We start from the raw sequence: 25,549 nt of genomic DNA on the forward strand, positions 1-25,549 counted from the left end.
TACATTAGTCACTCTGTGAAAAGTGAAAGTCTCCCTAACGGTTATTAAGAAATGTGTTGTGGAAGTGCACGTGAATCTTTTAACAGTGTGTCACTTTTCATTTCTAGATAGTACTTCTTCATTCTCCCAAGCAATGAGGGAGCATGTAGGTGTTCAGCATTGCATTGGGTGGATGTGATACCCAATGAATTCAAAGAAGAAAGATGTTAGAAACTGGATGTTTTTAGTCACCCACAGTGTGTTTGGATGGCCAGAGTAACCTCACAGGCAAAAGTCCAACCTTCTTCTATGACATAGAAAGAGAAGCTGGAGTAAAGACGTGACAACATTCATGTGCTGTGACAGAAGTCTGTAGCTGTGACATAGCTGGGAGGGTCCATCTTCTTGGTGGCTTTGTCACTAAATAAATGCCGTGCTGTTACGTCTTCTTCTAAGAGGTGCCAAGACACTGCATGGACCTTGCCTTTCTCCTTTATAACTCTGGACAGTGGGGGTTAAATGAAGATAATGGGGAGGAAACAAAAAAAAAACCCACAATAAAGATGAGTGTGAGATGAACACTTGAAGAATGATGGGCGACTCCCTGAACATTCAGAATCAATGCAGAAGAGTGAAAGCCACCTAGGAAAATTACACAACCATCTCTAGATTCTAGTCATAGAAAGGTCAAGATATAAAAGTGACAAAATTGGAGGTGGGGAGATGGGCCAGTTGATAAAGCTTCTGTTATACTTTCTCCCCCAAACATTGCATCTCCAAATCATAATAACCAGAGCCAGGAGACTGGTCAAGGCAGGTCCCCAGGTTCTCCAGCCAGCTTACCCTTAGCAGTGAGCTCCAGGCAAACGCACAGATCTGTGCCACACAGTGTGGATGCACCTGAGAAGCTACATCTGCATTTGACTTGCAGTGTCCACACACATGCACACATCCCTGCACACATGCGCACGCGCAAACACACACACACACACACACACACACACACACAAAACACACACACAAGAGACAGAGAGAGCGGGGAAGGGCAGGAAGACAGGCAGACGGACAGACAAACAGACAGATGCACTCCAAAGCAAACCAAGGCAAAATTGGTATGTTTTAATTTTGAGACCTCAAAGGCAAAGTCAGAGTGTGTTGGGCACGTGTGCAACTGTCTAGCTTCATGGACATCAACAGTTAAGAGACAAAGACAATGAGGCTCCTTATTTCTGGTCAGTCTGAGTTGGTTTTGTTTTATTTTGTTGTTTTGTTTTGTTTTGTTTCACATCTTCTGCCTGGTCTACAAAAAAGGAATTCCAAATCAGAAATTACATGGCTTAACATTCACTCATTAACCCAGTCTAGGATGCTTTTATGGAAGAGGGACAACAGATAAGTAAAGAAAACTAACAGTCATTTAAATTCCAGGTGCCAGAATCCACAGAGCTCCCTCCACAAATCCAAGGCCCCTGCTGCTTTGCCAGGTTCACGAGTGAGATCTGTCCACAGCCAATGTGTTAGCCATGCCCAGGTTTGTATCTTCCTTTCTCTTGAAACTTTGTGCTACAAATATAAAACAAAGAAATATAGATAAAGTGGTGATATGAATTAGAATCAAGACAACAGCACTGGGGGAAATGTACAATGTTACAGTCACCAGAAGAGGATCTGATGATACTGCTGAGAGTTACCTGTGACTGTGGGAGCCTCACATTCTAATTAACCTCTTAGAGTGAAGCTTGGACTGTACTCACAGGTAAAGAGACTTGGAAAAGCAGACTCTCCCAGATCACCCATCGAAGTAGAACAGACATAAAAGCATATCGATAAATAGCCTTCCCCAGTAGCTACTCAGAATATTCTCTTCACTGTCCACTCTAAGACTTGAGCAACACCTGAAAAATTAGAGAAAGTGTAGAAATAGTGAGCAGAGTAAGAAGGATTAGAAATATACACATAGAGCCTAGAGATTAACATATCTGGCTCTGCTGACACAGTTCCGCGATCACAGCTACTCCAGAGGTTAAGCCAAGATGACTGCAAGTTCAAAACCAGCCTGAACAACTTAGTGAGAGCCTGTCTCAAAGCAAGTACTAAAACTCTCTGAGGCTGTATCTCGGTGATAGAGTAGCGGCTTCACCTGGGAAAGGTCCTAGGGCCCATTGTAATTACTAAAAAATAAAACAAAACAAATGTTTGAAAGTGTGGGCCATAATGTCTCACACCATAATCCTAGCACTCAGAAGACTGAGGCCAGAAAATTGGCATGATTTTTGAGGCCAGTTTGGGCTATATAACATAAACATGCATAATATAACATAATCACAGATATACAGATATAAAGCTAACTACATTGATAGTTCGATAGATGATAGATGACATAGATGATAGGCAGGCAGGCAGACACACACACAGAGACAGACAGACAGATGATACAAAAATGATAGGAGGTAGATATCTATCATTGATAGATAAATGATGGATGGATGTAAGGACAGATGGACGGATAAATTAATAGAAAGTAGATAGGCAGGCAGATGGGGTAAATAGAGGCTTTTAAATTGCAGAACCAAGTCTTTAAGCTAAACCTAATCACAGTCCCTGTTGATAGATGGCATAAGCACCAAAATGAGCTACTTGGAAGTGACAGACTCTGCTCCAGTAAACCTTTAAGAATCATCCAGATAACTAGTGGCAAACCACATGGAGGAGCTTGGGGTAATCTGCTCTGCATAAATACGGTATCCTCAAAAGAGTCCTCTCATTCTAAGTCCGTTGTATGAAACTATCCACGGCCCATGAGAAATGGGGCGTACAACAGCTATGCCTGCTTACTCCTTGAAGCCACTTACTTTTATTCCAGCCAAATATTCTCAGCCTTTCTCCTCACAAAGCTATGACCTTACAGTGCACTGAATCCATCATTAACTCTGTAAATATGAATCGTATGTTTCCACACACAGTGTATGGATACAATGTGAATGCAAGGTTCGGTCTCCTTGCCAACCCGATTGGGTTTAGAATCACTAAGGAAACCTATCTGAGGGTATTTCCAGAAAGTTTCAACTAAGGAAGGAAAACACACCGCAAATGGGTGTCGTCATCTCATGGGCTGGGGCTCCAGACTGAGCCATGAAGAGAGTGAGCTGAAAACAGCCCTCACCTCTATGGGACTCCTGACTAAATATGAGATGCGCACAGCCACCTCACGATCCCGCTGCTGTGATTTGCCATGGGGATAGCTGGACTTTCGAACGGTGGGGGGAAATATACCCTTCCTTCCTTCCTTAAGTTGCTGTTGTCAAGAACTTTGTCACAGCAGTGAGAAAGGAACTGATGGAAGCAGAATGTCAAATAATAACAAACAACACGCTGACACTGAATGACTCCACAGAAGCCTGAAGACTCATCAGAGCGGACTTCCAACCTTCCTTAATTATAAAGTCCTAAAGAACCAAACAATTTTATATTTACTTAAATGGCACAATGGCATGGTTCCCACTCCTGTTTCTAAGCTAAAACTGATTACACACAAGATACAAGAGAGAAGTAAAAAAATAAAATAAAATAAAATAAAAACGAAGCATAAGATTGACTTCGTAATATCATCTCATGTTAACTGATTTGTATTGAAGTATGATTCATGTGATCCAACTTCCACGGCAAAACACAGGCTTGTGCACTCACCAACACATACATGTACATGCGCGCTCACACACACACACGCGCACGCGCGCGCACCACAGCCTCAAGTAATCTCATATCTCGAAGTAGCTGAAATGAGTCTTTTCACTGTCAAGTCTGTGGGTCGGACAGCAATGCTCAGCATGTACCTACTGTTTCCAAATTCAAGGAGTTTGCTTTCTAGTTTTGATAATGAAAAATAAGAATGATCTAGATTTTTCCACATAACTCCATTTAGTTTGTGTTTGGCCAGACTTCATGCTTAGCAAAGAAGATATTCCCCAGTCCCTTCAAAAATTATCAATTTTAATCTATTAGGTTCTAAAATGTATTCTTCTTCGCAGCTTCCTTCCTATAAACAACTTCTATAAACTCTTCCAGATTTTTCCTCAGAAGCTATTCATGGCTATAAGGTAATATCTAAGTTATTTTTGAGATTTTATTTTCATTCTAATTATGTATCCATGTGCGCGTGCACATGAGTGCTGTACCACCAGAGAACAGAAGAGGGTGGCCAGTTCCCTGGAGCTAGGGTCACAGGTCGTCATGAACTCCCCATCGCGTAGTACTGGGAACTAAACAGGGGTCCTCTGCAAGAGCAGCAAGTGCTTTTAAACACAGAGCGATTTTTACAGCCCCTAAGTTGACTTTAAAAACAAAACAAGCAAACAAGTCCTTGCAGTTCTTAGTAGATAGACAATCTTAGATCCTTTATGCTGGCCTTTGAGTAGTCTCTCCATGAAGCAAACAATGATTATGTTGCCAAGGTAACCTCAGACCTTGTAAGCCAAAGCTTTCCCAGGGCTTCTCCAACATGCCAAAGCCTGCAATGACCATCCTTGCCAATAGCCAAAGATCTCTCCACTGTAAAAGCAAGCCCGGAGACATAAGGAGAGACAGTGAGTTGCCAAGCAAAGAAAACACACTGAATTTTTTCAGAAAGTCAAATTGCTATGGGAAGAATTAAAAGAAAAGTCTGAAATCTTATTTCATCTACTAATCAATCAGAAATAACTACGTTTTAATGATTAACAAAAGTTAAACTTAAAAAAAGTTTCATTCTGTTTCTGTCCATGTGTGTTCTGAGTTTCTCATTAACAACAGTTTAGACTCAGGAAACAAACTACTAGCGCTCAAAATCACAGCAAGTTGGTTAGCCTTTGTGGATAGAATAACCACCATGGTGATAATATCCATCTCTACCTCAGCAGGGCTTTGTAGTTGTAAAACAGACTTGGGGCACAGTGAGTATTTAGAAAATGTTATATCTGTATATTAAATCTTTTAAATGAACTCCTAGTTAGGCATGTAGACTGCCTACCCTACAGATCTCGAACCATTGATCCACAGCCTTCGCTTTGATTGGTTTTTTGTTTTTCAAGACAGGGCTTCTCTGTGTAGCCCTGGCTGTCCTGTAACTCTTTCTGTAGACCAGGCTGGCCTCAACGTCATGGAGATCTACCAGCCTCTGCTGCCTAAGTTCTAGGATTAAAGCCAAGTGCCACCATCACCACACACCTATAGATTATATATACGTGTGTGTGTGTGTGTGTGTGTGTGTGTGTGTGTGTGTGTGTGTGTGTGTGTGTTCAGAGTTAATCTGGAGAACTCGTTGGTCAATGCCTGATTTAAGAACTAGTTATCATCCAGGGCTGGAGAGATGTCTTAGCCTTTAAAGGCTAGGCTCACAACCAAAAATATAAGAACTGGTCATTCTCAGATACATATCGACTTTGAGGCCAATCTGAGCTACAAAAGACACTGCTTCAATATAAAATCCTACGCTGGGAGAGATGGCACACATCTTTGATCCCAGCGCTCCGGAGGCAAGAGACAGGTGATCTCTACGAGTTGGAGACAAAGCTGGTCTATGTAGTCTACATAGTGAGTTTCGGGACAGCCAGAGCTGAGAGATTTAATACAATAGAGAGTATTTCAAAAATCAAAAAAAACAAGTAAATCCCATATTTGACATCTGTTCGCGTAGGATCACCTCTATGTAAATAAATACTTGGAACGTGGTATTCTAACCAGTCGGCCGAAGGCTGCCAGGGCCCGGGAGATAAAGGCAGCAGACTTCACCATCTTCTGTTGGGAGAAGTGGGTCGTTTTTGATGTCTCACGGAAATTCTAAAGTGAAATCCCAGAGTGTGTGTCCTAGAACAACTATCGTCCTCTGGTGCACACCCTTACCTTGCTCTCAAGACGGCATCTATGGAAAAATCTGAGACCGGCTGATTGTCTCACCGTGCTAACCAACGGAAACGCACCTTGTTGCTCTTAGAAACCTCAGAGAAGTCCTTCAGAAACAGCCTCAAGTGGATTTCAGCCCATTCACTGCTAAGGCTTGCTCTGCCTAACCTGTTCACTCGACATCCATTAATTTACATGACAGTTCTAACCCCAATGTTAAGAACTAAAAAACAATGGTGGACTTTCTTCCTCCTACATAACCACTGGAAAATTCATCGAAAGAGGGTTTTGCTGATGGGCTTAGCTGCATGGTGGCTGAATTTGCATGCACTGCGCTGTGATTCACACCAAACGCCTTCTATCACTTAGATAACTCTTCAGCAGAAGCTCCGAGAGGCGGAGGGGAGAGTTGAAAATTATGCCAAAAATTAACTAACAATTACCCAGCTAAATGACTGGGCCCATTTCAAGATATACAGTCATGTTTGGAGTAAACGTTATGATTTGTATTGAAAAATCACCACAATTTCCTCACACAAGCTAGTAAGCGTCACTGTGACTGTTAAGTGTACATCACGGAAAGCAAGCTCTCCTGTTTATCTCTTTTGCACCAGAATTTTTGAGAAAGGTTTCGTGTATCCCAGGCTAGCTTAGGACTCACTGGGTAGCCAAGAATGACCTTCAACTTCTGGTCCTCCTGATGCTATCACTGACTGAGCTGCGTGCCAAGACAAGGGGTTTGTGGAGCTCTGGAGATCAAACTCTGTTGGGCTCTGTTCATGTCAGGCAAACAGTCTCCAACAGAGCTACATCCCCTGGCCCGGAATCAAATTTTTCTTTCATTAGTTGCTTTACATTTGAATATATTTTCTTTTAATAAAAACTCTACCTTGAGAAAGAAGTAGAAGTGATGAAAGCCAAACTTGCTCGAAAAAATAAAGACATAACAGTGCAAACAAAACATGTTTATATAAACACTCTCTTGAAATGCTAAAGCGGTCTGATGTCCTCCTTAATGGTACATGACTATTTCCCAGCTCTGAGCTTTTCGAATACTTTTGCTGCAAAAGTAGACTTTCTGAGTCAGGATAATTTGCCATGCACAATATCTAACCGGAATCAAGAATATTGTTTCTGTAAGAACGGCTCATGCCTTCTGTGTAGAAACACAAGCTCTTGCCCTCCAAGCTCGCAACAGAGGCTCCTCTCGCCTCCACCCAAGAATGCAAGCCAGTGACATTTTTGTTTTCAGCGCCTAGACTCAAGCCTGGGACATACAAGGCACACCCACACCCTAGTATTGTTAGGCTCCCAGAAGCATCAGTACTGCGTGATCTTAGCTGCACTCCAGACATCTTAACAAAGTCAGCCACGCATCAACTTCTGAACTTGACCGTCAATGAATCAGTATATCAACTCAGATGGCGTTGGAACTATTAAACAATCATATTCATATTTATATACTTTTAAACTGTCTTTAGAGTGGATTAAAATAAGCACTTTCTTTAAGTCCTTGGGTAGATTACTTTTGAGATTCTGAATGTCTCCTGTTTTGTTTTGGCTTCTTGTTTTTGTTCTTTGTTTTTTTGTGCTTGGTGGCTGATTGGTAGCTTTGAGTTTTGTTATACTTGTCTGTGTGCAAGTAAATGAAATAGCCAAGAAATGTCTTTTCTGTCCTCTGGGGGGTTTCTTTCAGGGTTTTTACCAGCCCATTAGTCACCTTTGGTCAGTAGTGGTTTCTGTTTGGTGCTTTCTGTAAACACTGCAGTTGGCTTCCCATGAAACCCTGCACACCCTGTCACTTCCCAGATGGATTCCAGGCTCCTGTCGGCAGCCAAGGTCAGCCTCCTCTCATCACATTCCTGACCACGGCTGGTGCCTTTATCTTTCTAAGAATTCCCATAAACAGTCCCAGGGCAAAATGAAAGCCTAGATTCCCCAAGAGTGGATCAAATCAACCTTCCTAGTACTGAATTCCTATAATGAATGTTCTGCTTGGCCCCAGAGGGAAGGGGGCTTTTCCAGATTGTTCTTGTTTTTTCCTGTCCTCCTGAGTATTAGTTACCATTCTCTTTGCTATGAAAAATAGATGACAGAAGCAACTTAGGGAACGGTTTGTTTTGGTCACAGCATAAGAGCATGGTCTATCACGGTGGGGAAGGCCTTGCAGCAGGTATGGAAGTGAGGCAGCTGACCAGACTGCATCCCCAGGTGGGAAGCAAAGAGGTGAAGGTTGGTGTCACTCTCTTTCTCTTTATCGTTCAGTCCAGGACCCCAGTCTGTGGACCCATGCTGCCCACAGGCAGGGTGAGCCTTTCTTCCTCAATACTTCTGGAAACACTCCTATGCACACACAGAGGTGTGTTTCCATGGTGATACCAAGTCCTGCTAAGTGGACTTAGCAGATTAACTGTCACACTCAGTCGGACACAGAGATGCTCTCTGGTGGCCTCTAAGCTTTACAGTGTCATAGCCATCTTTGAAAACATGAGGATGTCAGAGAATTTTTGTCCAAAGTGAACTAGGCTCAACCACAGCCCCCCAACCCCAATTTGGAGAGCTTACCCATAAGCTCCAGGAAGCCGATATCCTCCTATTCTTTCCCACTTTGTCCTTACTACTACTACTACTACTACTACTACTACTACTACTCACACACACACACACACACACACACACACACACACACACACACAGACCCCTTCCGCACATTTAACTAATATTTACTGAGTTGGCCTATTTAATTTTTTATTAAGTTGGTTATTTTTCATTCTGTGGCTTTCATATTTAGGGGAGGGGCAGAGCCACATGCACATCATAGAGAATGGATCAACATGATTTAACGCTCCCATAACACTCACTGGATGTGAAGGGAAGCCTTCAGCCAGATGCTTTCCGGTATGATTCAGTGGGAGGGAGTGCCAGACGAGGAGGCCACCAACACCTTGCTGGGCTTTCCCAGGCCCTTTCTCTATCCACCTCAAAACAACATGGTCGCATTTGGATCATGGAAACTACTCTGACCCAAGAGTAGACTCTGCACCACCCACACACACGCGTGCCCCACAAATCCCTTTTTCTCTTTTTTTCCTCCTTTTCTATTTCTCCTCTACTTCATGACCAACGTTGACAATTTCCTTAAACCATCTAGGCTCAGGGACTCTGTACCCACAGTCATGGGTCCTAGGCAGTGCAGTGACTCACACAGAAGAAGGTGTGGGTAATTGTCCAGTGAGACACTGACTCATTGTGGTAGGCCGTATCGTTCTTCTCAAATATTGGTGTCTTCAATGGCGCTTAGGACCGTGCCCTCCTCCAGGGTGCAGGGACTGTTTACCACTAGTGTGCTGGTTCCTCTGAGTGCTGTCTCAATGCACGCACCCTGCTGGCTTCACCACTCTGTGACTGTACCTCAGAAAGGCTGGTACTTGCCCAGCTAGCCATTGCGAGCCATTCCTTAGCCTATCAGTGTTTTCTTCTCTCTCCCTAACCAGCATTTGGCTGTTGTCCAACAAACTAGAGAATTCAGACACTTCACGATCCAGCTGTCAATGCCTGACGCTCATACCTTGGCCTTCAGTGAACAGGGCATGGCTCCTTCTCTAGAACTGAGGGGAAGGGTAATTCTGTTTAATTTCTCTACCTTCAGGGTGTTGAACTCTGTCCTCAGTTGGCTCCTGGACTCTTCCAGCTTCACCCTACCTCTTCCCTCCCAGCCACACTCAGTTCCACATACCCACTAGATACTTAAATCTCTTAACCATCGGCCGGGATGCTCCACAGCCTGACTCACACCTGCTATCTGTGTTTGGCTGCAGGGTTACTAAGGGAACGCACATACACAAATCACATGCATTTGCGTGTGAATACTCTCTCTCTCTCTCTCTCTCTCTCTCTCTCTCTCTCTGTCTCTCTCTCTCTCACACACACACACACACACACACACACACACAAGAAACACACATCGCAGCCCAGCATTTTCCCACTAGATCTATCAAATCATTCACAGTGAATATTCAAAACATTTTCCTCCATAATACTCACTTTTCACTTATAATTAATTCCTTCTGGTATGTAGGTTTGGTACAACAAGTGTTTATTGATCATCCAGTATGAACCTGAGACTAGGGCTGAGCCCACCATGAATATCAAATGGTCCTCACGTGTATGGAACTTACAGTCTTGAGACAGAGCAATGGGTACAGCAGTTGACCGGGATGAAATACCTACAAATCACAGCGCTTGCTACTACAGACCACGCATGCGAGTCCTCGTGAGCACAACCACAGAGAACATGGAAAGACCTGAAAATGGGAGCTTAAGGATAATACCTCAGATCTGGCTTGGGTGGCCAAGTGACAAGGCCACCATTCACTACGACACACATGTGAGGAATGAGCACACTTACTCTAGAGGGGTGGAAACAAGTCGGAGACACATCTTTGTCTGTCGGTGAACAGGGGGCAGGGTTCAGTAGAGTGAGATGGACCTTGGGAGTTGGAGTTAAAAATGGTGGTGAAACAGACTCAGGTCCTCTTCAGGAACCACAAGCAATCTTATCACCGAGATGCTTCTCCATCCCAACTCTAATATCTTTGAATACAGTTATTTGAACATAATGTCTTGAACTAACATTGTTGTAGGCATCTAAAGAAAAACAATGTGCGTATCCTAGTCTTAAGCTGCTTTAGGTGGGGAGCCTGGACCTTAAAATGGTCACCTCTTACCAATGTTTCCACTTACAGCAAAACTACCTTTACTGCTTCACTGGAAAGGACCACATTTGGTTTTATATGCAGATTTATTAAATAAGTTTAACCTCATCCCAGCATGAAAAAATCCGGGGCAAAGGAGGCAGATAGGAATTATCTGATCCTCAGAAAGTCCCTTCACCTGCCCTATGCTCAAAGTTGGCAAAGTGAAAATTAATTATACAAGGATGAAATCTGATGACGTCATGTGGTGCAGGCACTGACTGACACCTTTGCTCAAATCCTGGGACAGACGCCTTCTAGAAGGAATACTGCCTGAAGCTGACAGTCCCCAGAGGCTGCTCAATAATTCAACAGAAATAAAATCTTATTAGCTATTTCTTATGCTGGAAGCTACAATTATCTTCATTACGAAACCGCTCCTGCAGTCTCGATGATGAAGCGTAAAATGGGTGTCTTCAGGGCTCAAAGGCGAGAGCACTCTTAGGCGGGGTGTAGAAAAAGCTTCCTGGGAAGGTTTGCAAACACATCTTGGTAAATCCTGCTGTCCTGAATTAGGAGTTCTTCCAGCGTTGTGAGGAGTGAGAATTGCCAATTGGGCTATGCTAGCACACAGGTCTAGTCCAAGGGGAAGGGGTAAAAGCGAAGAACAATCTTCCCTCTGCAATAGCTGTGGGACTGAGCAGAGTGGGCCCATCCACGGCACAAGCAGCATCTTGAGTCGCTCAGCCTAGTCCCCAACTCCTATACCAACCAGCCACCATATAAGGAACAGAGAAAGATGGCCAGCAACTAAACTGTAAATGAGAGGATATGCTATTGCAGACTCGGGGAGAAAGGGGCTTAGAGATGATGGTGCTGAACTGTAAAAATATGTCAGCTTGAAACTGAGACATGACTCAGCTGAGATAAATTTCGTGACAAATTGGTCTGTTTCCTGTAAGCCCTCTATGCATAGAGGCTTCCACTACCACAACAGCAGCCAGAAATAAGCAGAAATGTTAATAGGATATGAGAATTAAAACTTACAAAGACCACCCTCCCACTAGCTAAAGATTACGGCAAACACCGTTATTTGCTGTGTTCATTCCAAATGTATGTGTGCAGATAACTAACATGAATATTCACATATGTTGAACATTTGCCTGAGTGTTTTCCATAATACTTTGCTTTTTACATGCAACAGGGACTTTTCCAATCTGTGCGGACACCCACCCTCAGTTTCTGCTCTCCAAGACTTCGTTTAACCAGGCCTGGTAACACACCTGTGATCACAGAACTAGGCAAGGAGGATGAGGCAGGAGGATCTCAAGTGTGAGGACAGCCTGGGTTCACAAGCAAGATTATGTCTAAATAAGAACAACAACAGAGCTCAATTTAACGCTTACTCACTCTTGCAAAAATGTTGTTTTAATTTCAACAACTATCACTGAGTCCTTAAGAGCTGGCCACTGCATATGAATTTTCTAATTTTATTCGTACAGTAATCCAATGCTGGGTAGTCACTAATCCCGTTCAACAGATCAAAGACCTGTCTCTTTTGCCCTGCTGTGAGTCTTCTACTCTCTCCTCACTGAGCCAGAAAAGTTGCAAACCTGCCGAATAGGGCCACAGAGACCAGGTGAGAGGCCTTTAAAAGAGACACTACTGAAGCCACGCTCACAACAGCAGGCCCCACGCCACGTGGCCCGCGTGTCTCCACGTCGTCCACCTGCGCTTATTCCCATAACCCCCAGCCCTTTATCACCGCAGCCTTGTGATCGTGGGTCGAGTCCTGCTCCTTAGATCCTCTGTCTTGGGGTCTGGACAGTGTCTAGAAAGCTCTGCAAGGGAGGTGATCCCGGAGGAGGAGGGGACACGTCGGGGCGGGGCCAGCCACCCAAGGTCCCCTGCGGGGGACGTCACCGGCCCCAGGTGCGGAGGGCGGGAACTGCCTCGCACCTCCTGGCAGAGCGAGCGCTTTCCCCTCCTCCATCCAGACTGCGGCCCGGCTCCCGGCTACCCTTTCTGACCCGGCCACACCTGGAACCGCACCCCGGGCCGGGCGGAGGCGGAGAAGGGCGGCCCTGGGAGAGACCTGGCCCGGAGGATCGGCGGGACTCTGGCAAGGCCCGGCGGCAAGGGCGCGGCGAAGCGAGGCGATGGCGCGGAGCCCGAGCGGCCGGTGCACCCTACTGCTGCTGTTGCAGCTGCTGGCGGTGGTAAGTGCAGTGACCCCCGCGCCCTAGCCAAGAAGGCACCGCTGTCCCCGCAGTGGGACAGCGCAGGGCCCAACATAGGGCGGGCGAGCAGGGTGGGCGCGCGCTCAATCACTCTCTCCCTGTGACCGTCACACTCAGGTCCCAGTGACCTTTCCTAACTGGGATCTGTGAGTGCGGTGAGCCCCTTGCAAGGAACCCTCTTCCTAGGGGCCCAAGGCTTTGTTTGGAGCCTTCTGAGAAACATGGAGGCAGTGGGAAGCCCCACGCGCACCCTCTTGCAAGTTCGCTAAAGTTCCCGCAGCCTCCAGCTCCTCCAGCTACCGATAGTCAGTGAACCGGGAAACCAGGAAGCACCCGAGTTCCTAGAGTGAATAATGACAACTAAAAATGCCTACTCTAAAAGTATTGTTTACAGAGTTTAAAGTTCTACTCTTAAAAGTACCTTGGTTACCCTCCTGAGCTGATAGTACTTTCCCGGTATTTAAATGAATGTATGTAATAGGTTTTATAATTTAGAAGGAAAGCGAAGTCACTCTCATCAAAGGAATGGCCTATTTGAAAGAAAGGGTTTTCCACACGAGAGGTTCAGACCCAAGGTCTAGATTTCTTTCGTACGTTTGGTTTCTATGCTTTACTTGGATTTTAAGTGGCCGTGTTTGTTTGTTTGTTTGCTTGCTTGCTTGCTAACGAAATTGCATATAATTTAGGAATGAATGCCTGTGACTTACCGAGATTTGCCAACTAGGTTTTGGTAAATTGTGGGATCATATCTCAGAGACTTCACCAATAGGTTCAGAGATATTAGACACAAAATGATACCCTATTTTCTTACATCATGATTGAAATTTAAGAAGTAATTGTATTCACTCTACTGGAAGTTCTTCCTCTAAACATTTAGAGCTGTGGCTGTGGGAGAGGAGAGAAAGACAGACAGACAGAGAGGAGTTACAGTAGGAGAGAGAGGAATGGGGACTGAGATCCTGAGTGGTGTGGTACCGGTGGAGAAAAACAATAGGTTTGTTGTTGCCCTTGTTGTTTTAAGGAAACACAGAAGGAAAATGAGTAAATTCAACAAAAGATTTCCCTGAACTCCCTTTCCACAGTCAGCTTGGTAACAAGGAACTACAGGCCGCTGGTGCAGCCTGTTTCATGCTGTTTGGTTTTGCTCCGCCAATGTTGCTGAGGTCATTTTTCATGAGATATTTCTATGACCTAATCTTGGGCTTTGTTTTCGACCTGAGGATTAACTTCATCCCCTCCTCTTGCTGCTTCCCACCTAAAGCCAATAGCCTTTGGGCTCACCTAGAAGGCTCAGTATAATAGCCTTTGCGCTCACCTAGAAGGCTCAGTATGAATTCTTTCCTTGTAAAAAAAGAAACTCCCTTTAATTTCCACATGTATAGCAAACAGAGCGAATTCAGGCTAGGAACGGGAGTTTAGGCTTTCCGTTTTAGCATTTTACGTCTGCGTTTACTTAATTAGACGGTATGGGCTACTCTGAAAAGGCGCAGGATCTCAGGCGACTCTCTGTGTACCTGTGTAGTGCTCTTCCTGACACAATCTGAAAGGGTGTGGCGACCCATTGAGAAGAGTAGGCTTTTCAGCGTTCTGTTCCCAGTTTGTGCGAGGTTCACTGCGGCGTTTGTATAAAGGATGGGAAACGGTGGGACCTTCACCGGAAGGAATGTAAATTGTAGCCAGTTTGGTCGGTCCAGTCCCAAATCACAGCATTTACTCCAGCCTGTTCCAGAAGGGGTTAAAAAGATCCAGGACTAGAGAGCTCAGCTGCTGAAATGTTTGCCCCGCAGGCAGGAGGACCTGAGATCGAGTCCCACAACCCACCTAAAGCTGCTCATGTACAGGTGCACCTTCTAATCCCAGTGCGAGCAGGCAGACAGGCAGACAGGCAGACAGGCAGACTCCCTGGGGCTTCATGGCTGGCTGGCCTAGTCTGCTTGCAAGCTCCAGGCTTAGGACCCCGTCTCCAAAGGCCGAGTGCATGTTGCAGTCCATGGAGCAGGCAGTCCATGAGTTTAACTTCTTGCCTCCATACCTGCACAAGTATACAGGTCGCTAACACACATGCACGTGCGTGCATACGTGCAGGAACACACATTAAGTGGGATTTACTTCAGAACATTATAGCTTGACTGTACATGGAGTAAAGGGGTTGGGGAAACCTACACCAATCTGAACTGTTGGGATTTCAAAGTCACAGTCCCAGCCGCTGAGGGAGCCTTACCTGCGCTCACAGGACAGGAGTCACTGTGTCCCTTCCACAGTCTAGAGAGCGCAGTGACTGGAATGCAAAGGAAGACACATGTCTGCACCTCACCCCTGGCCGCCCACAGGTCTACAAGAGTAAACACCAGAGGCTGAATAAGACTGACTGTGGTGCTCTCAGACTCTAAGCTTCTTGAGCCTGGTGGAGCCCACGGAGTCAGGATTTCAGGCTGGAGTTTTGCACTGGAGATGCTCTGTCAGTAAAGTCCGTGCATATGTTGGTTTTGTGAAACCACTGAGATCTATGTCCCAAACCTTTCCGTTAAAGGTGCTCAGCTGATAGTGGCTGAGCCCACGAGTTGAGCACTGGGCCTTCAGAAGAGCTATTAATGGTCTTTGGCTCCATTTGGTCCCCTCCATAGCACACCAGGAAGTAACTGTTTAATGTCCCTTATGTTTAGGCCAGCGCTGTCAAAATGACAGGAGGTTTTCTGAATAAAACCTGAGAGTTCTTCATCTAGGATTCCTCTGCCATGAAGCCACAGACAGAGTTCCAGTAGGGTCTAGAAATGCGGGGACTTATGCACATGTGTATTCCCAAATGAGGGGACCTATGCCCACATGTGTTCCTAAATGAGGGGACCTAAGCACATGAGTATTCCCACAATTCTCTAGCTGAGATTTCCCATTTCTTTAAGTTATGGTGATGTGTCTATGTTAGCAGAACATGTATTTTCACAGTATGATTCAACATTTTAATATATTTGGTATTTCAAAATACCATTTATTTTAAGTATCACTAATAGACTTTAGTGGACTCTTAAGTGTTTCGATAGCAAACTATGTGAAGTTAGTGTAACGTTTTTAACCCATAAATTCTAAAATAACTTTAACATACGTGGGCTTATAATGCAGTGTACTGTATATCTTTTTAAACCATTCTAAGGACAGGCTGCCTTGGGAGGTAAGAGGTAGAGAGATTTTCTGATCAGGCCTCAAATTTGCCTTAAATAAGACTCAAACTTCATGTTATGGATTGTTATGTTATGGATTTAGCCTATAGTCCTGAGCTGATGTAGTTAATAGATGTTCATTTGCCAGACCTCAAAGGAAGTGCTAAAACAGATGTTTACCACAACTACAACAACAGATGTTTACCATCTCCCGGTTCCAGAGCTGATTTAGCAGGTCAGCAAGATGCCTCTCTCCAGCATCTGACAGCTGGCAGGCTGTCCCTGGCACCCTGTGCATGTGTGTGTCACTCTAGCCCCCCATCTTCACGTGACAGCTTCTCTTTTGTCACTTCTGGCTGTCATCCCCCTCTGTGTGTCTGTGTCCTGGGTTTCGAAGACACCAGTTACACTGAGTAAGGTCCAGCCTCTGCTCGGTTTGCCTGGATCTGTTTTCTTGTTTCTAAATCATTACCATTGCAACACCTCCTTGTAGGGGACACAGTGTAAAAACTGGGCTGCATACATTACCAGCGATTAGATAATTGTGCTTATTATGCCACTAAATTGCACAGATTTAAAAATAAAGTACAAACTGAAGCTGCATGGTAAACATTGGCGCTCATAAGAATAATCCGATATTTGTGAATTTTGAAACCAATATCTCCTGTGTTTCGGTTTCTAAAAATCAATAAATGGGAAAATGCCAGTTGTTATAGTTTTCTTTAGCCGCAAATTTAAGTCAAAGTACTTCACCTGGAAAATGAAACTGTTAATCTAAATTCTCCCAGATGGTGAGGGATTCAGAAGCTAAACTCAAGTTTTCAAGGTGGAGGTCGAAAGATGTTCCTATAGAAAGTCCAGTTGGCCCTGTGTAAGAGTGAGGATTAGTGGTTTGCATTTTCCAAAACAGTTGACAGTAGACCCACGTCTACATGGGGGGGACACATTAGAGCTAGGCATGGATGTACACACTCACACCACGCGGGGTCTGGCATTCCAGAAAATCCTAAATTGTAAATTCCAGGTGAGCCGGAACTACATAGCTAGACCCTACCTATAGATAGATAGATAGATAGATAGATAGATAGATAGATAGATAGATAAATAGATGGATAGAAGATAGATGATAGATAGATAGATAGATAGATAGATAGATAGATAGATAGATAGATAATAGATGGAAGATAGATAGATGATAGATAGATAATAGATAGAAGATAGATAGATAGATAGATAGATAGATAGATAGATAGATAGATAGATAGAAAGGAAGGAAGAAAGAAAGAAAGAATAGCCAGCCATGTTTGGATTGACGCTTTTAAGTTTTTCTTCAAAATAGTTCTAATTACTTATATGTATTTTTGTATGTGTACACCTGTGTACCACAGTGTGCATGTGGAGGTCAGAGGACAATTTCAAGCATCTTCTCCTTCTGCAATGTGTGTTCCAGGGGTCAAACTAGGAACGCTGGGCTTGGCACCAAATACCCACACCTCTAAACTGTCTTTCTGGCCTCTGGATTGATACTTTTTAAAACAGTCAAATTCTATTAAAATTGGAGTCCAGAGATTTACTTACGTTGTGTACAAGTGTTAAGCCTGCACGTATTGTGCAGCACACGCTGCAGTACCCGCAGAGGCCAGAAGAGGGCTTTGCATCCCGTGGGTTTAGATGTATTTTAGCCTCCCATTAACACAGCTTTTTCTCAACGGGTGCCACAAAGCTCGGCTGCTTTGAAGCCCATTTTAACGATGTGCTCTGTCGGTGATGAAAGACATCCCCCTATCCTTCCTTAGTTCATGCTTACATTCAGAAGTATACCTTGTATGACAATAAACATGTTTACTTTAAAGTTCAATAAGCTTTTTTAATAGTTAAGTCTGAAAATTGGTATGCGGGAAGGTGGGGTGCCAGGATATATATCACACTCTCATAAGAAACGCCTATAGGAAAAAAAAACTAGCTATGTATGACCACATAGTGCTAGGCAGTGTGCTGGAAGTAAGAAGTCTGTAGCAAAGGCAGACATATCCTGCCCACAGGATGCTTGCAAAATAGAATGACTGACCTCCCACTGGGTACAGAGAAGAGTAGCGATCGATCGACGCAGTACCAAAGGAGGAACTGTGCCAGCCTTGGGTGTCCAGACACCACAGGAGAATAGCGACAAACTGATGAGATGGTAGGAAGAGGAAGAGGTCTAGGTTGAGAGTACTGTGCGTAGGCCTGGAGGCCTGTCCTTTAGAGAAGCTAGAAGAGGATTCCTTGTTGCCTTAACGTAGGATGTGCAACAGACGAATGGATAAGATGAAGTCATTGGCCTCCAAACTAACAGAGGAAGCCAAAAGGGCTCCCTGCCAAGTGGGAGTTTTTGGGAGGACATTGCTTACCTTCACAGTGTTGGAATGTTCACATGCCAACAGGAGCAACGGACAGAAGAATGATTAATTGTGGCTCTTGGCCCCAGAGGGTTCTGCCCATCACCCCAGTTTTTCAAGCAAACAGGTTGAAAGGATGGTACTGTGTGGGTACCTCACTGGGAGACATCGTCTGGGACCAGAAGCTGGGAAGGGAGTAGGCGGGGGCAGCTGAGAGAATACTGACCCCAGAACCATGAGTAAGAAGGATGGGAAGCCGCCCAGTAGCCAGGCTGACCTGGGCACCCCCACTCTTTGTTGTTCCCTAAGGGTTCCCCAACATCTTAGCTTAACAAAGCTGCTGTCTGAAAACCTCAGTCGTCCAGACACTTACCTCCCCATGCCAGGGGCACTGCCAAGGATGGCCCTCCCCCTATCCGTCCCATCTCTCCTGGCTTATTCCTTTAATCTTCAAACTGTCTCCTGCCTTTTTCTGTAGTACCAGGAAATTCTTCAGATTCCCCATTTGAAGGGGGTGGCTCCCTCGTGATCAGTGACGGTCCTCCCCACTTTGTCTGATTTTCCTGCTTGCCACCATCTTACGGAAGGCCTAGACGCTAGCTAGACACAGCTGCTTGTTCTGCCTGCTAGCGTCTTTTGATCTGTGGCTTTCCTCCTTTCTCCTAGCTTTTGCACCTTCTCCAGAGCCACGCCCATTGCCACCTCCTCCCTCCCAGCAGGAAGTAGCTTTGGCCTCTGCTAGCTCCCCAGAACCCCGTATGCAGAAGGTTTTCCCAGGATTAAGACTCTCCTACTGGTTAGCCATGGTCAGCCATGATAGGAAAACCACGATAAGGTCCAGGTGATTGGTCCTGTTACAGCTGCTGCACATCTCTTACTACGCCTAACTTATGAGCTATAACACTGTCGTGTGGTTATGCAAATAATAGAGATGCAGAGGTCCGGACCAGCCCCTCTTGGGAGGAATAAAAACTTCCTTCTCTCCCAGCTAAGCTCTGACAGTCACTAGAGCGGCGACCCTACTGCATATGCCTAGAAGCTCACTAAATTCCTTAAACACAGAGAGGGTCCTTCCAAGTGAGTCCATTTCTTTCTGTGTTTGAGAAGCCAGCAAAGCCATCTGACTTGCACGGGAGAGTTAGTGAATAAAACTGGGGATAATTATGAATAGTAAGCAGTGTAGACCAACGCCCGGTGAAATCGCACTTCTCCTATCACACGTGGAATCTCCATTTTCATGATATCTGTGTGGAACACAAGAGTTTTTAAAAAGCAGGGCTACGAAAGGGAATGAAGAGACCTAAACAAAGCAGGAAGGGAAACCAGATGGCAGTGGCCAAGTGTGCTGTAAACGCAGGGGCTGGGATGTGTGGAGGGAAGGAGAGAACAAGCAAGAAGGAGCTGGGGCCAGGAGGAAGATGGGACAGAGTGTGATCCTGAAGGTATTATAAAATAGCACATGACACCCATTCCTTTGCAGGCTAACCAGGGGTCCTAAACGGAGTGCCCAGATAGACTGAATATGAGGTACTTGACTCCCGTACACTTCACAGTCCTGAATTATGTGGGTGCAAAGCAGTCTCTGGGTGCACTCACACTCTCCCATGATGGTGGAGCTTACAGTGGGGAACGGTAGTGTGGGCAAGGGAACTCGATGGTTGTATAGCATCCCTCAGTGCCAGTATGTGGGGCTGCATAGAGAGCACCCAGTGTCTGCCAGCTCACATATGCCAGTGCACGGTGCTGCAACGAAATGTAAAAGAAATTTACCTAATTTCATGGCTAGAATCCTGCAAACGCGTTCGCACAGACCGTTCCATACTGCCGGGCCACTTTTCTGGAGACAATCGTTGGTCAGTTTCTGGTGCGTCGTGGAGTCCGTCTTCCTGGCAGACCAGTGCCATCTAGTGGGGGGTAAGAAGGCTGCATTCTTAAACCTCAGGGAAGAAGATCCAGTTTCTCACATTTTATTTTTTTAGGAGTACTTTTCAGAGATAATTGCGCCGCAATTAAAAATTTTTTTTTAAAAAAAGATGGAAACCGCCCATGATTCTTAAATGTCAAATAAAAGGGAGCATATATACACTTTAACTTCTGGCTTGTCCAATTTCAAACGCGTTTGTGGCTGCCTTCAGAGAAGTGCGGCAATAAAATGGTTAAAAAAAAAAAATCAATGATCAATGTCCAGGATCGGTGTTACCTGTAAACCTGAAGGAGAGATATAAACCAGAAGGAAAGTACCTCGTACGGAAAGCAGTCTTGGGGCTGGAGAGAGGGCTCCGCGTCGACAGTGCTCACTGCTCATGGAGAGGACCAGGGTTATGTTGTCAGCACCCACAAGGGGCAGCTCATACTTCATACGCTCAGTTTCTGACCTCTGTGCACACGAGTGCACACACAGACACACATAGGCACACATGCATTCATGCACATACACAACAATTTCTTTTTTTTTGTTTTTGTTTAAACATGTTTATTACAACAGATACAATTCACATCTGACTAGCTTTGTTTCTCCTTTCCCCTCCCACAACCATGTTCATTGGGCCACTTCCTTGTATTTGAGCAGTCAATGTACTTCCAGCACACTTGCCCAGCAGTACTTTAAGTCCATTCTTATAGGGTGAAAATGGATTTCAATAATTTATACAAACGTGGGTTATGCTCAATCACTGCAACTCCAGCTACTGTACACAGGAATGAGAAGGTTATAGAAAAGTGCCACAGCAACAGTGCCCCAAGAAAGGAAAGAGGGCACCTTTAAAAAAATGGATAAAATCAGGCCAAGGGACTTCAGAGGGAATGGAACATACAGGAAATGAAAACATTTCTTTGCAAAACAAATGGAGCAGCACTGCTCTTGATCAGGTGCAAGTGCTGATCAGTTGTCTCATGATATTTGTACACTGCTCATAAGGTTCAAAATCGTATCCTCACACACAGATCACCTGGTGCTTGCACTGGATTTTTGAAAATGCAAGATTTCTGAATGATAAATTAACCCCCCAAATTTTTTCTTTTTTTAAAAAAAGCTAATTTTGCAGACAGGTTTCCATGTAAAAGGCTAGGTATTTAGCCACCTCAGCATTGATTAGTTTCAGATGTCTAAGCTCTGTTACACATGGCTTCCCATGGCTTCACTCTACAAAACATATTTACAACGTGAAGATACATCTACAAGAAATCTACATTTCAAGGGTTTTACAAATCAATCTTGTATCTTTCCCCTGAATTGACTCTCACAGACCCCGTCCCCTTGTCATTTCATTTGCCCAGCTTAACAGTCCATGGTCTACTGAAATGCAGCTCAAAATGTTATGACTGGGCAACAGATTTACAGTTCCTCTATGAGATCATGTGCAATTATTCACATCTTCAAACCATGAAGGAATTCTGATTTTTTAGCTTTTCGAGTTCCTTAATTTGTTGTCTCAAAAAGAGTATCCTCTGCTCTCGCAAAGTTGCTTGAATTTCACATACTCGAACTAATGATCTCAAATTTTTTAACTCAGTACATATTTCTGACATATGAACACTTCCCATATTATGGGCTTCTTCACGCAATCTTGATGCCTGTTTCTCTGCATGGTCTGCAGGCCACCCTTGAACATGTTTTATGAGATTATCATTGAAGTGTGCTGCTAGAGTAGGTATTAATGAACACGAAGGCCTAGCAGATGCGTTCTGTGGTACAACAGCTGCAGTTGATGCATTACTACTACAAGTATGATTTGGACCAGGTGATGGACTTCTCTGGCTACTTAAGCGCTGAAGACTTCGTGGAGAGACAGGGTCATGGCCCTGCTGCTTGTCAGCAGTCACGGGCTGCTGTGTAGCCGAATGTGACACTGGTCCTGGCTTAACTACTGGAGTACTAACCTTTGGCTGTGATGAGACAGGCGGAGTACTAATCAAAGGTTTAATGGGGACTACACAACAATTTCTAAGGCAACCCTATGCCTCGTGATTGGTACTTATAAGGTGAAACCCTTCCCGTATAACTCACGGTGTTTAAATTTCACCATATGGAAGTCACGTCTGCCCACAGCAATCCGCATCAAAGGGTTCATTGTCGGGCTTACGAAGTGCCCGGGCTCAGTCTGTCATCTTCTTTCTTTCCATTGCTACCCTGTGATTTTTAGGCAGTGCCTTTTGAAACTGACCTTTTGAAGCCTCAATATTACCTGGAAAGTGACGAGACATACATGTTCCTGGGCCCCAGTCCAGACTCACTGAACAGGAAATGATCAGGTGGGATCAAACCATTTTCACCGTTAATTCTGGTACCAGCAACATGTGAGAGGCACCGTTCACATCTCTGTACGGTAAAACCCAGAGGAGAAAAAAAAAAAAAAACTCGAAAGCTGGCCTCTGTTAGCCAAGAAGATGCTTCTTAGAGAATGAGTTAGGGATGTTAATAAAATCGACAGTGAATAAAAATTAATCTTGTGAACTAGCATAATGACCAAGAACTTCTCAGGAAAGAAAAATTCCTTGCAGGACAGGATGGGGCAGGATGGATGTAACCCAGCCTGGCTCAGTTTATGCCTCCAACTTCTGAGTCTGTAAAAGGGCACCATGCACAAGCCTTCCTGCTGGAGCCGACGTTCATGGGTGATTCACCAGGAGTCGCTGTCGTTACTGAGACTGACCCATTATCTGAAGAGCAGGCAGGAGATTACGGCAATCACACACTGCTACTGAGACTGACCCACTATCTGAAGAGCAGGCAGGAGATTACGGCAATCACACACTGCTACTCACCTGTCCGGTATTTACCAGGTTCAAACACAGAGCTCATAAACGTGAAAGCCAAGTTCAGGGTCCTGCTTCCTCCGCTAGGGAGGATTTTTCAAAATTAGCAGCCACCGAAGACTACAGCTGTTCACTTAGGCCGTGTACGTACCTGGGTCATTTACAAGTTGGAGTTTTACGTTGGATGGTTCATTTATTTAATTTCTTACTGGTACAGGGTCTCACTGTGTAACCGTGGCTGTCCTGGAACTCACTATATACAACAGGCTGGTCCCAGACTCACAGAGATCCACCTCCCTCAACCTCCAGGCTGATGGAATAAAAGGCCTGTGCCACCGTGCCTGACAGGATTTTTATTTATTGTTGTTATAATTATTATTAATAATTAGTAGTAGTATAGGGGAGCACATGTAATGGCACACATGTGGAAGTCAGTGAACCACTTTATGAAGGGAGTTTCCTCCGTCCACTCTTACGTGGGTTCCAGGTATTGAACCCAAGTCAGCAGAGTGGCTTGCACAGCAAACACCTTTACCCACTGAGCCACCTCACTGGCTGAAGTCTGAAGTTGGGATTTTTTAACTAAGTTGTAACATTTACCCATAAAGTAAGAAATACAAAGACTAACCTCCCTCCATAAAAAATAGCTCAAGAAGACTGTACGGCATGTTAAATTCCAGCATAAATCTGGTCCATGTCAGAATAATCAGAGAAATGCTTCAAAACCATGGGGCTCTTGACATCGCCAAGTCCCCAACTCTGCCAGTCACGTAAGACTCTGACCAGAGAAACCCTCCCAAATCTTCTTCAGATCGATCCAGGAGCCAGATCTCCAGCTCTGTAGACACAGACAGGAAATCGGGACATGTGCCCTCAGTGACCCTCATCTTACTCACCTGTTAAGTCATCCGAAGTTGAACCCATTTTATGAGTGGATGTGAGCAGAGCCAAGGAGCCTCAGTCTGATGCCCGATCTGGCCTTCTATGTAGCCCAAAGGAGAAACAAAAGATTTTGGAGCATTTTTCATTGTTAGACAGGTGGAGTGAGAGTGTTCTAGAATGGTCTCGTAAGTTAATAGGAATTACTTTTCCCATTGCTAACAGTACACACACACACACACACACACACACACACACACACACTCCTAGAAGAACAGAAGGTTGACTCTGAGAGTCACAACCCCACAGTGGGAAGTTCCGGTGGCGGGAGGGTGAGGTTGCTGGCCGTGATGTTGCATTTGCAGGCAGGAGGCAGGAGGGTGATGATGGATCTCATGTCCGTTCTCCTTTTATTCAGTCAGGGACCACAGCAAATGAAACGCTGCCGCTCAAATGAGGGTAGATTCTCCCACCCTAGTTACCCAGTCTCGAAACGCACAGACATCCCCAGAGGTTTGTCTCCTAGGGGGTAGGTCCTGTCAGCTTGACAATGTTAGCCACCACAAAGAGGATCTGAACGTAAGAAACAACCTGCCATACTAGATCAGCCCTATGTGGAACCCAAAGCTCTTCCGTCGAGATGCCGCCGCCCACTCTGTAGACACCTCTACTACAATGGAAGTATTGTACATGGTCATGCAGTCATGAGACCGCGTTTGAGACCTTCCTATCCCTCTGTATTCAGTAGAGATACTAGTCTGACATGTTGAAGGTCGTGGGTCAACTCACCGTGGAACTGTAGGCCCACAGAAGGAAATTCAAGGTCACCTGCTGTGGAGCAAGATTTCAGAGAACCTGTCAGCCAGGAGGAGCGGTCAGCCAGCTAAACCCAGTCCTCCAGAGTCCTCTGGTGACATTCGTCAAACTAGCCTCAAACAGGAAACCTGTTCTAAGGTTACCGAGCCTGAGAACAACCAGTACACTGTTTGCATTCTTTCAGTGCTCTGTACCCTTCCCTGCTGCTACACCTTTTGTTCTGGTTGATTGGTTTCGGTTTTTCGCTCCTTACCAGGAAGACCAATTTTTACATGACACACAAGATCCAACAGTAGAAACGTTTAAACTTATTGGAGTGAGGAAGCTCTTGAAAGACTTTTCTGGTTCATCTAAAAACCTTATTTTAGCCAAATACATAGAGGCTAACTTTTCATCCAGGCATTACATGTGACATTATCTGTCATCAATTCCTTCTAAGAAAAGTGAGTCATGGCTGATCTCCCATGAGATGTCTGTTCCCATACTTGGGTATGTCTTGTTTGCATCTGATCTGTATTTTTCCCCCGATCCTTGGGAATAGCTAGGTTTATTATTAATGTACCACTGACAGACATAAAACCCAACAGCCCCCTACCTCAAGAAGGAAGTTGAAAAAACGTTAACAAAAAGAGCCTTTGCTGGGAGGCAGAAACCCTGCAGCATGCCCTCTCTTTGGCTTCCGAAGCTTCGGGGAGTCCAGGGTCATTTGGGGAGTTCTCCTCAGGGTTCTGCCTGTGGTCCCTCTTGGTGTTGAGGGGTAACTGAACATTTCCCAA

The 25,549-nt window shown here is 44.9% G+C and overlaps 1 protein-coding gene and 1 long non-coding RNA gene across 4 annotated transcripts in view; one reads left to right on the top strand and one right to left on the bottom strand.

The window, feature by feature from the left end:
• Positions 1–1,205: 1,205 nt before the first annotated feature.
• Positions 1,206–12,435, bottom strand: LOC147999676 (uncharacterized). Of its 3 annotated transcripts, XR_015642483.1 has the most exons (4): positions 12,316–12,420; positions 11,961–12,163; positions 1,734–1,874; positions 1,206–1,542 (listed from the first exon to the last, which is right to left on the bottom strand). It is a non-coding gene; the product is annotated as an uncharacterized LOC147999676 (long non-coding RNA). The 3 variants fall into 3 exon arrangements; XR_015642481.1 differs by lacking the exon at positions 11,961–12,163 and having other exon boundaries at positions 12,164–12,435; XR_015642482.1 differs by lacking the exon at positions 11,961–12,163 and having other exon boundaries at positions 12,316–12,423.
• A 151-nt stretch (positions 12,436–12,586) lies between these two features.
• Dsg2 (desmoglein 2) overlaps positions 12,587–25,549 on the top strand; it is a 51,977-nt gene continuing 39,014 nt past the window's right edge. Inside the window, 1 exon segment of the mRNA NM_001427278.1 lies at positions 12,587–12,769. Within this exon segment, the coding sequence (NP_001414207.1) occupies positions 12,710–12,769 (60 nt within the window). The 5' untranslated portion in view covers positions 12,587–12,709.

Source organism: Rattus norvegicus, chromosome 18 (assembly GCF_021556685.1).
Source record: "Rattus norvegicus strain SHRSP/BbbUtx chromosome 18, alternate assembly SHRSP_T2T, whole genome shotgun sequence".
Taxonomy (NCBI): Eukaryota; Metazoa; Chordata; class Mammalia; order Rodentia; family Muridae; genus Rattus; species Rattus norvegicus.